The following is a 14089-nucleotide window of genomic DNA, read 5'->3' on the forward strand; positions in this document are numbered from 1 at the left end:
GACTCATTAGCTGAGGTAAGGCCAGTAAAAATCAGAGGAAGCAGAGTGTGTTTGTTAATATGGCATGTCACAGCATGCTTCTGTAGGTGTTGGGGTTTCTGCTGGGCGGCGGCGTGTTCGCCAGGTAGCTGTGTGTGTGTCAGCATGCAGACTCAGCTGCTGGCTAGTCTTTGCCCATATAAGGAACACAGCTCCAGCAGTGGCTGTTCACACACATTACAGGCGTCACTTCCTCCCCAACACTGCAGCTTTTTCATAGAAATAACATCTAATAGTGAAATAAATCAAATCTCATAGTTTCTGAAATACATATAAGAGTCCTAGTAAAGCAGCAGAGGCCTTTCTGTGGTAACAGCGGTAAGGTCACAGCATTGTGATACACAGTGGTATTTTTAGCTGTAGTGGGGAGTATTCACCTAATTCTTTCAGTGTAGCCACCTAAAAATAACTCAGAGTCCCGGTTGGCTTCATGAGCGCAGCCCGACTGCTATCGCTCAGAGAGGGTTTAAAGTTCAGAGTCCTCCTCCAGAGAAACCCTCAGTGTGACTCCAGGAGGACGAAACATCTCCAGGTGGTGACAGGGAGCCTGCATGCCGCCGAATCTGCACACTTCTGGTTTCTGTCAAAACTGGAGCAGTTTTCTTTAGAAACATCATACTGTAGGATTTAAATCTCCAGCAGAGGCACAAGGCATTATGTTGGGAACCCTTATATTTATAACAAAGCCAACCTTCAATCAAACTACACATCTTAAAGTCGTAGGGAAACGGCTGTTCCAATGATTGCATTTCCGAATTCTCCCGAGTGGTGCACGACTTTACACGAGTGAATAAAGTGAATGTGATTGGTCAATTATCAAGGGGGCGGGATTGTTGTGGTGGAAGATTTGCAAGCATTTTGATTGTGGACGGTTTCTCGGAAGCATCTTGCTAACCAGTTAGCATCTTAGTGCTAGTAGGTTCCCAATGGGAAATTCCATTGGGACCAAGTAGCACTAAATTGGTGACTTAGAAACGACACTGTCAAGGAACGCTATGGACAGCGGAAACATGCAAGAGGAGGAGAATTTAGTGTCGGAGGTCGTGGATGAGTCTCCTCCGTCATCCATTTTTTATTTAGAGGAGGAAAGCGAGGACGAAGATGTTGTGGAAGAGGACGCCAGGGTGGCAGAAGCTTGGTTTGGTGTAGAAGGCTTACAGCCGTACATGTTTGAGCCCTTGCCTCGCAACACTGCCAGTTCTGTTAGCTGTACGCCTGCTGAAGACACAGACGTCCATCCCCGTGAACACTGGGACGGAACTCAATGGGAAAGGATATGATTCTTATTTCAACAGTTGCGTATATTAGCTGCAACATATGAATCAAGATGCTATGACCGAAAAAATTTGATTGAGAGATGACCGTTGATATATGATTGGCCGAATTTAGGTGTACAAGCCGACGTATAACTAACTGGCCTGCATAAGATAACGGGGGAAAAAAACACAAACACAGATTTTAAGACAGGATTTGTTTTTAAACAGAAATTTTCAAACTTTTGGGACAATATGGTCTGATAAAGAGTACATGTTTAAGCCAAAATTTAAATATGACTACCATACCACTTTAATAATCAACATCAGTTACCATAGAGATGCAGATGACACCAAGCTGTACGGCACCATGTCACCAAGCCAATCCAGCTCTTAGTAAATGCATAGAAAAACCAAAGCCTTCATAAGCAAAATGTTCTTCAGTTGAATCAAACTAAACTGAAGTCAGTTTTTGGATCAAAGGAAAAGCATTTAAAGGTTCGCACCCAGCTCCTGTTAATCCAGCTAGAAAGCAGCAGCTGGCCTTATATCACCTGAAGAACATCTGCAGGATTAAAATACTAAAGGGGATTGTTTAAGGATTTAGAGCAGAGGTCTTTAACAGGGTGTCCGCAACCACTAGAGGGTCCATGGAGGTACTGCATGGGGGTGGCGAAGGTTTTTGATGATTAGACTTATTTTTTATTTTTTTTTTATTCCCCCATGCATTTTTTTCCACTAATTGAAATGTCTTTAAATCCACATTAACATGAATTCAACACATTGTAGTAAACAGATAAATGGAGGCAGAAGATGTCTTTCAGTCATCAATGCACACATTCAGCGACACACAGGAGCTCTTTCAAGCTGCGCACCGTTTCATTCACAACACCTGTACCATCAACCAGTTTGATAGAACACAATTTTACACAATAAATATAATTAGGGGGTCCCATCTCACCATCAGTTTGGGGGTCCTTGGCCTGGAAGATGTTGAAGACCTCTGATTTAGAGGGTAACCAGTTAAAACCAGTTAACCAGTTTGAACTGAGAATAAAACTGTTTGGTTTTTACTACAATAAAAAAATACATAAAAGTTTATTCCTCTTCTTGTTCACATAGTCGACATTTGTCTACAGGGAGTTTAAATTTGGAGCTTATGAGTTGTTTGGAAGGGTAAATGTCATTTAAAGTTTTGAAATGAACCTCTTTATATCTAGGTGGAATAGCTATAGATATTTGACTCTCAATGCACAGATATAATTTTTGGAGTATTCTTTTAATAGGAAAAGCCTTTTAATTGGATTAAGAAATAGATACTTGTAGACACTTCTCTTGAAAATATATTTTTTTGCCTTTTTAGTCTATTATTTTGATTCCCTCACTAAAGTGATCAATGATTGTGGGATATAATTTATAATTTGTTCATATTCCTGGGATGTGAATTAGGCATTATATTTATTATTCAATTTCAATCCAATTCAGTTTATTTCTATAGCGCCAATTCAAGACACATGTCATCTCAAGGCACTTTACAGTTCAACCAGATCATCCAGTCAGATTGATTCAAAGTTTTCTATGTACTTGAAGTCACTCCCTCACTCCAAGCATGCTTGTAGCGACAGTGGAGAGGACAAACTCCCTTTTAGCAGTAGGAAACCTCCAGCAGAACCAGGCTCAGTGTGAGCGGCCATCTGCCGAGGCCGACTGGGGTTCAAGGAGACAGAAGCAGAGATACAGAAAGCAGCTGTAAGAGGCGGCCCCATCCAGGAAACACACAGCCAGGCAGACGAGCTCCGAGCCAGCTCCCATGTCAGAGGATGAAGAGAGCACATCTAGCCAGTCACAGTCAGAGAAACAGGACTACACTGAAAAACAGGCCGATCTCCAACATCTATAAACAAAGGTGTTGATAGCAGCAGCACTGGTTTACCTGGTTAAATAAAGGGGGAAAAAATAAATTAGCTTTTTTCCTTCTCGATCAGGATAATACTGCCCCTGATAGAATCAGCTGTAACTGCAGGAAGGTGTTCTGTCTGGTCTTAAACTACACTGAAAAAATCCAAATCTAGATAAGTAAATTTTTCATTCGTTTTTTTACATTTGTTCTTGGATCGAGGAGATAAGAGACATTTTGCCAATGGCACAAGACAACACATTTCAAATTAGAAAACACAATTGCATTGTCTTATTTCAAGAGCATATTATCTAATTATCTTATTTTAAGAGTAAAAATACTCAGTTCATTGGCAAAGTATCTCATTTACCTACTCAAATTAAGGGTAAAGACGCTTAATTTAAGAAGTGTTTTACTATTTCTAGATTTCTAGTTTTTCCAGTGTGTGGTAGAACATGGGCCATGTGTGAGTTCTCTCACTTCCTACTGATTGTGGATCAAACCAGAAATGTGATTCAGTATCTGCAAAACACAACAATGATTTTCCATCTAATGAGGAACATGATGTTGTTTGTTTTTCTTTCCTCTATAATATGTGACATTATTGTGATGCATTTAAGGACAAAATAAAATCCATGCGTTTAAGAACTGAAACAATCTGACAAAAGTCATAAAAATTGGATCTTCCTCATGTGGAACATCTGCTGTTTGCCAGATTTTCAGCTTGGAGTTCTTTGGAACTGAAATCCTGTTTGGTTTGTTTGGCTTTCTTAGACGATGTTATCTTTGGGCTTTTTCATATTTACGAAGAGCAAAGAAATGTAAACAACTTTGTGAGAAACTGCTGGCAACAAAAAGCCTAGAGATGGTTTTAGTCGAGTATCAGAGGCGGAAGAACTCTTCAGAAAGCCAGAGAGCAACAGATCAAGATCATTTTAGATGTTTACAGGAAGCTTGAAAGCAAATAGAAGCTGTTGCCCAGCCCTCGTTGATCCACTGGGACTAAACCGATCATATGAATCCAGTATTGCTGGCTTCCCCGCCTGCTCCCGGCCTGCTTGGATCAAGAGGACCTTCTGATCCAGGGTTGATTCACCTCTAGTCCACAATGAGAGAAATTCCTTTTATCTCCTGAGTCTGTTGTCCCTTAAACACCAGAGACTTGAAAAAGAAAACGGTTTAGAAACTGATGTATGAGTATCAGAAGGCTCAGGATGAAAACCTTTTTAGACTTAAAAGCCAGTCAGTCTCATCAGGAGAGCCTCTGCTCTCAGTCTGACCTGCAGTTTCTCATTCTGCTGCATTTGAGGTATTTAAAACTTAACCACAGTTGCTTAATTGTGTTTTATCATAGACCAATAGAACTGAAGCCTCATATAAAAACTGCAGCCCTGAATCCAAGCTGTTATGCTTCACTTAGCCTCAGTCAGCTGATTGTCAGCTTCAGCTCTGTTTCCTCTCTGAAATAATTCGACTGCTCATTTCTGTCCTTCACCTCCAAAAATAGTAACAATGACTTCCTCTTCAAATGGAGCTGCAGCGCCACCTGCTGGCAGAGCTACTTTTAGCAGAGACTCCACCTTCTTCTTGTAGTAGATCTTTATGACAAACTTCTGGCTTTGGCAGAAATGGACCCAACAAAAAAAAAAATATAATATGCAAAAATCTGAAAATGACAGAAAATCTTCAAATGGAAAAAAGCAAAAAATATGTTAAACTTTTTAGTCTGACGACTGCAGATGGTCTTTTGATGCTTTGCTTAGCAAAGCTGTTCATGAGCTACGGCAATCTGTTATCAAAGAGACTAATGTCTGGTAAACAAAGCCTTGTTCTTTTTGTTGAGGAAATCAGTTATCTAAAAAAGTGATCTAAAAACTGAAAATAGATATGTTAAAATAAACCAAAGGTTGCAGGTGGAAACTTAGTGAAAAAGTCTGGAAAAGCAAGACTTTCTAAGAGTTTATTGGTTTTAATGCTAGGTTTGGTCACAAAGAGGACCTCTTTTTTTTTCTTGTTTTTTTTCTCCCAAGTTGAAGAATATTTTTAGCTGTCCAGCTTCCTGCTGTCTGAACACAACAACCAGTTTAAATATCCCCGGCGACTTAGAATATATTTATATCTAAAAGTCACCTGCATAGTAGGTAAACCAGACCACTCTCAGAGTTTTCAGAATGCATTGAAGAAGGAGCTTAAATAGAGAAATAATACAGGCTGAAAGTAGAACCCTGAGGTACACCGTGAAGAACACCTGTAATTTGAAGCAGCTATAAAGAAAATGATAAGAAGGAAAATATACCATTTAATGAACATTTAATATGCTATCACAGTTATTGATTAAAACTATAAATTACAATATTATAGAAAGCTGAAAACTGAAAAGAAATACAATTATTAAATAAAGTCATGTTTTTTTTATTTCTTTCTAATGTTTTGTTCATTAGTTGTTTAAAAATCTAAGTCGGTCCAAGCCATTCACTGCTGCCTGTCTGTTATCTGACTAATGACTTCCTGTTCTGTATCTGTTTATCTCCCAGCTGTAATACACTCATTGGTTGTTTTTAGGGCCTAATCTTTTTTACATCGCAGTGTTACTGCCAGAGATGGGAAGTAAGGAAGTACAAATACTTCGTTACTGTACTCAAGTAGATTTTTCTGATATTTTTACTTTACTTTACTACTTATTTTTATGGCGACTTTTTACTTCTACTCCTTACGCTTTTACACAAATATTTGTAATTTCTACTCCTTACATTTTAAAAAATTGGCTCGTTACTTTAGTTTTGAATCATTTCAATGGAGTTACCGTTATTATTTTTCACGTCATCAATACCAAATTCAATCTAATTAGATGGGAATCTACGTTGCATTTGACGCACCACTACAAGATGAATCGACAGATTCGGCGGTATTCATTCGCAGGAAATCATTGCAGCTTGGTGGCGGTGGCGTTAGCATAGTAGTATGGACGACGAGATGATTGACAATGAACACAATGTAGATCTAGTCCTATTGGCAGACATCCATTTAAAATGTAGGCAACGGCATGAAAAAAGTGGTTTCTACTTTTACTTTTATACTTTAAGTAAATTTACAAGCCTGTACTTTGTTACTTTTACTTGAGTAAAGAAGTTTAATCAGTACTTCCACTTTTACCAGAGTATTTTTTAACACAAGTATCTGTACTTTTACTCAAGTATGGAAAGTGAGTACTTTTGCCATATCTGGTTACTGCTGCAGAGGTAGTGCAGATACTTTTGCCCAGATTCTCTCATCTGTTATTCTTTTTAGATTGCAGCAGGCGCAGGAGGAGCAGCACTACGTCAAGGTGGAGAAGGTAAAGGTAGAGGAGCAGCTCCGGAGCGAGATCGACTCAGCCAAGCAGGAAGCTCAGCGGCTCCGTGAGCTGCGAAAGGGTGCAGAGAATAAGCGGAGCAGGCAGAAATATCCTGAGCAGGAGCTGGAACAGGTAACACCCCTCTGCAGGTTAGGGTTAGCCATGTTCTAACCAGTAGCGGGCAGGTTCTAGCCAGTCGCGGGCAGGTTCTAGCCAGTCGCGGGCAGGTTCTAGCCAGTCGCGGGCAGGTTCTAACCAGTCGCGGGCAGGTTCTAACCAGTCGCGGGCAGGTTCTAACCAGTCGCGGGCAGGTTCTAACCAGTCGCGGGCAGGTTCTAACCAGTCGCGGGCCCGTTTTAACCAGTCGCGGGCCCGTTTTAACCAGTCGCGGGCCCGTTTTAACCAGTCGCGGGCCCGTTTTAACCAGTCGCGGGCCCGTTTTAACCAGTCGCGGGCCCGTTTTAACCAGTCGCGGGCCCGTTTTAACCAGTCGCGGGCCCGTTTTAACCAGTCGCGGGCCCGTTTTAACCAGTCGCGGGCCCGTTTTAACCAGTCGCGGGCAGGTTCTAAACAATTGCGGGCAGGTTCTAACCAGTCGCGGGCAGGTTCTAACCAGTCGCGGGCAGGTTCTAACCAGTCGCGGGCAGGTTCTAACCAGTCGCGGGCCCGTTCTAACCAGTCGCGGGCAGGTTCTAACCAGTAGCGGGCAGGTTCTAACCTGTCGCGGGCAGGTTCTAACCAGTCGCGGGCAGGTTCTAACCAGTCGCGGGCAGGTTCTAACCAGTCGCGGGCAGGTTCTAACCAGTCCCGGGCCCGTTTTAGCCAGTCGCGGGCAGGTTCTAACCCGTCGCGGGCCCGTTTTAACCAGTCGCGGCCATGTTCTAAACAATCGCGGCCATGTTCTAAACAATCGCGGCCATGTTTTAAACAATCGCGGGCAGGTTCTAGCCAGTCGCGGGCAGGTTCTAACCAGTCGCGGGCCCGTTTTAACCAGTCGCGGCCATGTTCTACACAATCGCGGGCAGGTTCTAAAAAGTTGCGGGCAGGTTCTAACCAGTCGCGGGCCGGTTCTAACCAGTCGCCGTCCGGTTCTAACCAGTCGCCGTCCGGTTCTAACCAGTCGCGGGCCGGTTCTAACCAGTCGCCGTCCGGTTCTAACCAGTCGCCGTCCGGTTCTAACCAGTCGCCGTCCGGTTCTAACCAGTCGAGGCCATGTTCTAACCAGTCGCGGGCAGGTTCTTACCAGTCGCGGGCAGGTTCTAACCAGTCGCGGGCAGGTTCTAACCAGTCGCGGGCAGGTTCTAACCAGTCGCGGGCAGGTTCTAACCAGTCCCGGGCCCGTTTTAACCAGTCCCGGGCCAGTTCTTAACAATCGCGGGCAGGTTCTAAGCATGCGCGGGCCTGTTCTAACCAGTCGAGGCCATGTTCTAACCAGTCTGATCAGTTGCGCGCCCGTTTTGACCAGTCGCTGGCAGGTTCTGACCAGTCATAGGGAGGTTATAAGTAATCATTGGCAGGCTTTAGGTAGACTTACACTGGTCAATCATTAGTTCTCGGTAAGACGATTTTCATATCATCGGCCATAACTGTTAACCGGCCATTTATTATGAAGACAGCCCATTTCAAGGAGGGGTAATTGTTTTGTGAGCGGACAGGCATATTTCCCCTGCACATGTTTGTTTTAGTCAGAGTGCCATAATTTTTTTATTTAGCTTCATATAACAATTATGCAGTAAACCATTTGAAAACAAATACAGAAAAGTAAAGGGTTTGTGTATGAAAAATAAAGTATGTTACCACGGTGACTAGCCTTGCTCCGAATGAATCCACCTTTGTGGCACTGGAAAGTCCGGGTTAACCTGAAGTTATCTCGGTGCCAGTAATCCTGCTTCATGGTTAAAACCTCGGGTTAATGTTCTCCTACATATCAATCCTACATAACAAAGGCAATTAAACACAATGTACTTTTAATTTTCACTTTACAATTGGAAAGGGTCATCTTTACCTGAGCACATAAAGGCAGCATAAGGAAAAACAGCAGTAGATCGTAGGAGCCCGAAGGGCAGACATTGTGGCAGAGAAAGGGGAGATAAGGCAACTCAAGAGGAGCACAGTGGTAGATCGGAGTAGAGCAAGGGAAACAGCACCAGGGCAGAGAGAGGCTATGACTGACCGAGGCCAACTAGGCTAATTATGGAAAATCCTTGGTGCACAGTTGAAGATCGGATAAACCTGCCGGGCATACAGAATGCTGAGGGTGGGCGAAAGGCTGCTGCTGTTGGCTTGCAGTAGGACTGTTGAGTGGCCTGCCAGGGAGAATCAGCAGAGGGAGTCTGGCCGAGGCTAACTGCTGAAGGCGAAAGAATGACAGTGGGGGATCAGAGAACGTTGCTAGTCAGACTTGGAGGTGAGGCATTGAGAAAAGGTGACTACTTATCGATGTTTGCGGTGGAGGTAGGATGATGAAACAGTTAAAACGGCTTTTTTTAAAAGAACCTTACAAACCTCTTCAGAGCATTCCCCACTTCATCCTTTGTCAGCATAATTTTCTTCCATTTTTAAAAATTAAAATCTTGTCTGCTCTGCCTCCTCCACTAAAATGGTGGTTAATTCATGATACTTTATCATCTCTTATAATTTGATACCCAATACCTACCTAGGAGAGAGCAGTTGAAGAATATATAGGTTTGATGCTATGAACAGTCATTGACAATCCACTCCCAAAACAGACACCAGTGCATGTCTAGTTCTAACATATGAGCAGGTTCTAACCAATGAGTGGGCAGGTTTCAAATGGTGCTTTGCTGATCCTTACTGCTCTGTCTTCTGCAGGTCCGTATGGCGCTGAAGAATGCTGAGAGGGAGCTTGAGTCACAGGCTCGCTGGACGCCACCAGACGCTCTGCAGAAGTGGCTGCAGCTGACGCATGAAGTAGAAGTTCAGTACTACAACAGCAAGAAACAGAGCGCAGAGAAGCAGCTGCTGCAGGCCAGAGATGGGGTGAGGATCCTAAATAAACTTTGAGGTCTCATTTCTCAGGCTTTCCCTCACAATGAACAGAACCATCAGAGTTTTAAAGTGTTCTGAATGAAAGAAAGGAGAGCTGAAGAAGGGTTGAGCCAGACCACCTTAAAGGATGAGTCTCTTTAGGGAAATCAGTGATGACGAAAATGTTTGCAGATGACTCTTTGCTCACACTGATGCTGTTCCAGGCAGAGAAGATCAAGAAGAAGAGAAGTTCTCTGTTTGGAACGTTCCACGTGGCTCACAGTTCTTCACTGGATGACGTCGACCATAAAATCCTCTCAGCCAAGTAAGTCATCATCTCGCTAAGGAACCCATAGCTAGGAGTTCGTCTGGTCCTGCTGTTTGGTTTTAGGCCTTTAGAACCGGACTGCAACCTACAGAGTCTGTGTTCTCTAATGCTGTCTGCCCCCACCCCAGACAGGCCCTGGCTGAAGTAACAGCAGCCCTGCGGGAGAAACTCCACCGCTGGCAGCAAATCGAGTCTCTGACGGGTTTCTGCGTGGTCAATAATCCGGGTCTGGGAGCTCTGGCTGCTGCCCTCAACCTTGACCCCTCCTTCCTGGGCCTGAGACCCCCGACTCCTCAGAACCTGCTCCTTTCAGATGACCTGGACGACATGGACGAAGACATCTTGTCTCCCGGGACGCTGCAGTGTAAGTTTGGATCCGGTCCCTTCCTCAGGAACAATCTGATCTAGAGCATCTGTTATTCTTCATTTTTGCTCTTCTCTCTTGATTGGCCGCTTCAGACGCAGCCTGGCAAATGGATCGGCGTGTAAGCGACCTTTGGCCTCTAAGCGGCATCGCGGATACCCAGTTACCATGGAAACCATCAGGTATCCTGTTCCCATCCTATGATTTTGGTCAACTTTTTGATATTTGACTTTGAACTTTTGATAAATTCCTTTAAAATAAAAGCAACAATTCAGTGTGGCTTTCATCCTGTTTACTGCAGCTCACGCGCCCCTGAGACAGAGGGCAGGAGACCCCGGGTTAACGTTTGGCTCCCAAAGGTTAGTGGATGGAGGGAGGGATGGATGGATGATTGATGAACGGTGGACGGATAATGGATGGATGTTGGTTCCAATAACTTGTTCATGCAGCTGTTGTAAAATTCTGGGCAACTGTCTCAGTCTGAAGGTTCTGGTCTGTTCCTACACTGGAAAATATCAATATTAAGATAAGTCATTTTTTCTTAAGATAAGTGCATTTGTTCTCGAATTGAGGAGGTAAAAGATACATTTTGCCAATGGATTAAGACAGTTACACTTAAAATAAGAAAACATAATTGTATTGTTTTATTTAAAATACATATTATCTAATTATCTTGTTTTAAGAGTAATAACACTCAGTTCATTGGCAAAATATCTCATTTACCTACTCAAATTAATGGTAAAGATTAATTAAGTTTTACTAATTTCTTGATCGTTTTTCCAGTGTAGTGGTCCGGTCTCTCATTGACCCTCAGGGTTCTGATAACTTAGGATGTAATGAAGACTCTGGATTCAGGTTCTGATCTTCGTCTCCTCTTCCTTTCAGGGACGTCATGAGCCGATCCGACTCTGACTCCACCCTCCCACTGTCTCTTAACGAATCACAAGCTCTGAACAACTCCAGGCCGTATCTTCTGGACTCCAGACCCCACCCCTTGAAGGGTGGAAGCTCCGCCCACAGACTGGGAGGAGGAGGTCTAGAGAAGAGCTCCAGCCTGGGAGAGCTGAGAGGAAACTCCTCCACAGTCCTCGCCTCGTCCTGCTCTACACACTCCCTCTTCATCACCTCAGAAGCTCCGGCCGGTTCCATCATCTTCTCTTCATCCGCCTCGTCCAGCTCGTCTGGCAGTGGACAAGGAGCCAGCATCCAGCTGTCCGCCATGAAGAGAGACAGAGGAGACTCTCAGGAACCGTCGGTCAGCCGGAGGAAGAAAGCTTTTTATACCATTTTCAGGAGAAAGAAAGACAGTCCTGAAGCTTTGAGCCAGACATGATCCTCCTGATGGGTCAAGATGAAGCATCATGTAGGCTCCTCCTGCAGGCATGCTGAGAGGTACGGAGAGAGGGAGTTAAAACTGAACTTTAAACACATCAGTGAAAAGCTCCAAAACAAGAACTAAAGAGGTGAAAAAAGAAAAAGCTTTTCTGTCTGTCAAATAATTAAGACAATAAAGCACAAAAAAACAAATATTCTCCCTTTTTTTCCTCATCAATTCTTTTGTTTGCAGCAAAGAATATTTTAAAGAATAAAAATATTTATTCCATACAGTTTGTCTGGTATTTTCCACCTTTTTTTTTTCTTTATCAGATGGAAAACCTGAACATCAGGATGTTTTAGTGTAAGTGTCCCCCTGTAGCTGCAGGTAACGTGTTTCTATGCAGGTGATTACAGAGTTATTACACTTGGAGTTTAAGGTAACATAAATGCATCATTTCTGCTGATGGCAACATCCTCCTCCAGCTCTGACAGCAGGTAGCTGCACTGAGCCACAGACCCTCACCTCCAGATTTGAGCACAGGATTCATATAATTGTAAGACCAGTTGCTTTAATTTGACAATAAATCTGATTGGACCCTCAGACTACGGTGACCAGACGTCCCCAATTTCCGGGGACAGTCTCCGTTTTGGACCACCTGTCCCTGGAAATGTCCCACATTTTACAGTTTTATGAATGAGGGAAAATGTTGTGTAGATTATTATGATAGAAAGGGCGATTGAGCATGCTGCAGGCAGAAACAGCTGTTAGCTAGCTGGTTGGCAGCTATTAACGTATTAATGAGGAGCAGAGTGCACCAATTTTAAAAAAGGAAGAAGTGAAACTTCGTCTTCACAAGCTGATGGGGAGCTGCAATGTGTTATGGTGAAGGTGTTAATTGGTTCATTTGATTTGGATTAGGCTGATCATTGAGATAAATGTTTGGTTCGTTCCCAGATTAATTTAGCTTTGACGTGTTTTGTTTTACTAAAGAGGAGGACCTAAAATGTGACATAAACCAAGCTAATCAACAAAAAGTAAGACAGACCCTTAGCTGCAGCTGGAATGAATAAATAGACTTAAATAAAATTAAACAGAATATCTGAAAACTCCGTAAGGCTCTAATCTGGTTCATTGGTTCTCCAGGTTGTTCGCCTAAAGATATTCGTAAAACTGATCGGTGAACTTATGTAGGGAAGCCGAGAGCAGTTGTGTCCCTCCGATATTTTTTCATGGTGGTTTTCTCAAGAAAACACGATAATTTCCCTCATTAACTAAAGATAACGAAAAACTGTTTTCTCATGATAACGACATGATAATTTTCTCATTAAAAAAACGCTTTCTCGGTTTTTGCTTCCACTTCTGATTTATAAGCAATTAGACCTATGCCTCCAGCACCTTAGTGTCGGGTGTTACGCCTGTAACAGGTTTGATGCATTAACCCCCAAAATGAGTCCAGATTAAAGATTTTAATTTCTACTGTATTCCATGCAATCCAGTTCTCCACCATGACCTGAAAATGAGTCAAAAGAGAAAGGAAACTAAAAAAAATTATCATTTGTGCACACTGGTACCATGATAATGAGATAGATATGTCATTCCTTGAGAAGGCAAATGGAGGGAAAAAAAAGTCGAGTACGACCGGTCTGGGCTTCCCTACATTAGTTAATATCTTCAGATAGTTCATTATTGTATGTAGAGTTATATGTTGTCTTGCTATTTTATGGTTGTGATTTATAAGCATAGACTTCAGGATTAAGTCTACTTTTCTACCACTCAGTTTGGATATATTAAAAGTTCGTTAAATTAAAGAATAAGAGGGAGTATAAGTAAAACTGAATGAGACAAGAGCTTCATGATCTGTACTAGCCGTACCATCAGCTCATTTGTGCATACGCAAGCAGATATTCATCCACATCACCATAAATAACTTAATTATGGTACTAAATGTATTTCTATCCTTAAATCGCTAATGAATGCTAATACAAATTTTAAAAATTGGCTCTTCACAATCACTATTGAAGATTTTTCCCATGGATAAACCTCACACCCACAAGCGCACAAGTTTTATCTTCAGCTTCCATCAGTACTCGAGTTGAGGGGGGGTGAGGGGGGATGGCATTCCCCTTCTAAAAAAAATCTTAAAAATCATCCCCCTTCTCAAATGACCATCCCCCCCATACCATCCCCTGTGACATTTTATCACTAAATGTGTAATTTTCCACTTCATATTAACAGTAGTGGCAATAATATTTCCCCTTCAACATTTGGCGGGCTGTGGGTTTATGAGTAGCATGAGCAAAATAAAAAAATAAAAAATCAGAGAAGTGTCCTACCATGACTATGAAGCTGATCCCAGCGGGAAATGAGTCCCTAACTATGTAGGGGCAGTGATAGCCATGCCAGTCCAGGGACTGACTGCAGCTCTACTGTAAGGTGCCTTGGTCAAGGTCAATGACCTGACATGTAACAACTATACCATGCATAATGCTTTAGGTTAATAAAATATACTAATTAGGATATGTATGCTTCCAAAAATAAAAATCCACCATCCCCCTTTTTTTTCTTACA

At 42.7% G+C, this 14089-nt stretch overlaps 1 protein-coding gene across 2 annotated transcripts in view; it reads left to right on the forward strand.

Moving 5' to 3' along the window:
• Nucleotides 1–11730, forward strand: part of LOC119781173 (stromal interaction molecule 1-like) — a 45128-nt gene extending 33398 nt beyond the window's left edge. For both annotated transcript variants that reach the window (XM_038281563.1, XM_038281562.1), the window contains exons 9-15: nt 6478–6655; nt 9356–9523; nt 9736–9836; nt 9968–10203; nt 10299–10385; nt 10505–10562; nt 11089–11730. In XM_038281563.1, the coding sequence (XP_038137491.1) occupies nt 6478–6655; nt 9356–9523; nt 9736–9836; nt 9968–10203; nt 10299–10385; nt 10505–10562; nt 11089–11536 (1276 nt within the window). In that variant the 3' untranslated portion in view covers nt 11537–11730. The remainder of the gene's footprint in view (nt 1–6477; nt 6656–9355; nt 9524–9735; nt 9837–9967; nt 10204–10298; nt 10386–10504; nt 10563–11088) is intronic.
• Nucleotides 11731–14089: the final 2359 nt, after the last annotated feature.

Source organism: Cyprinodon tularosa, unplaced genomic scaffold, assembly GCF_016077235.1.
Source record: "Cyprinodon tularosa strain WSP-4 unplaced genomic scaffold, ASM1607723v1 ctg172, whole genome shotgun sequence".
Taxonomy (NCBI): Eukaryota; Metazoa; Chordata; class Actinopteri; order Cyprinodontiformes; family Cyprinodontidae; genus Cyprinodon; species Cyprinodon tularosa.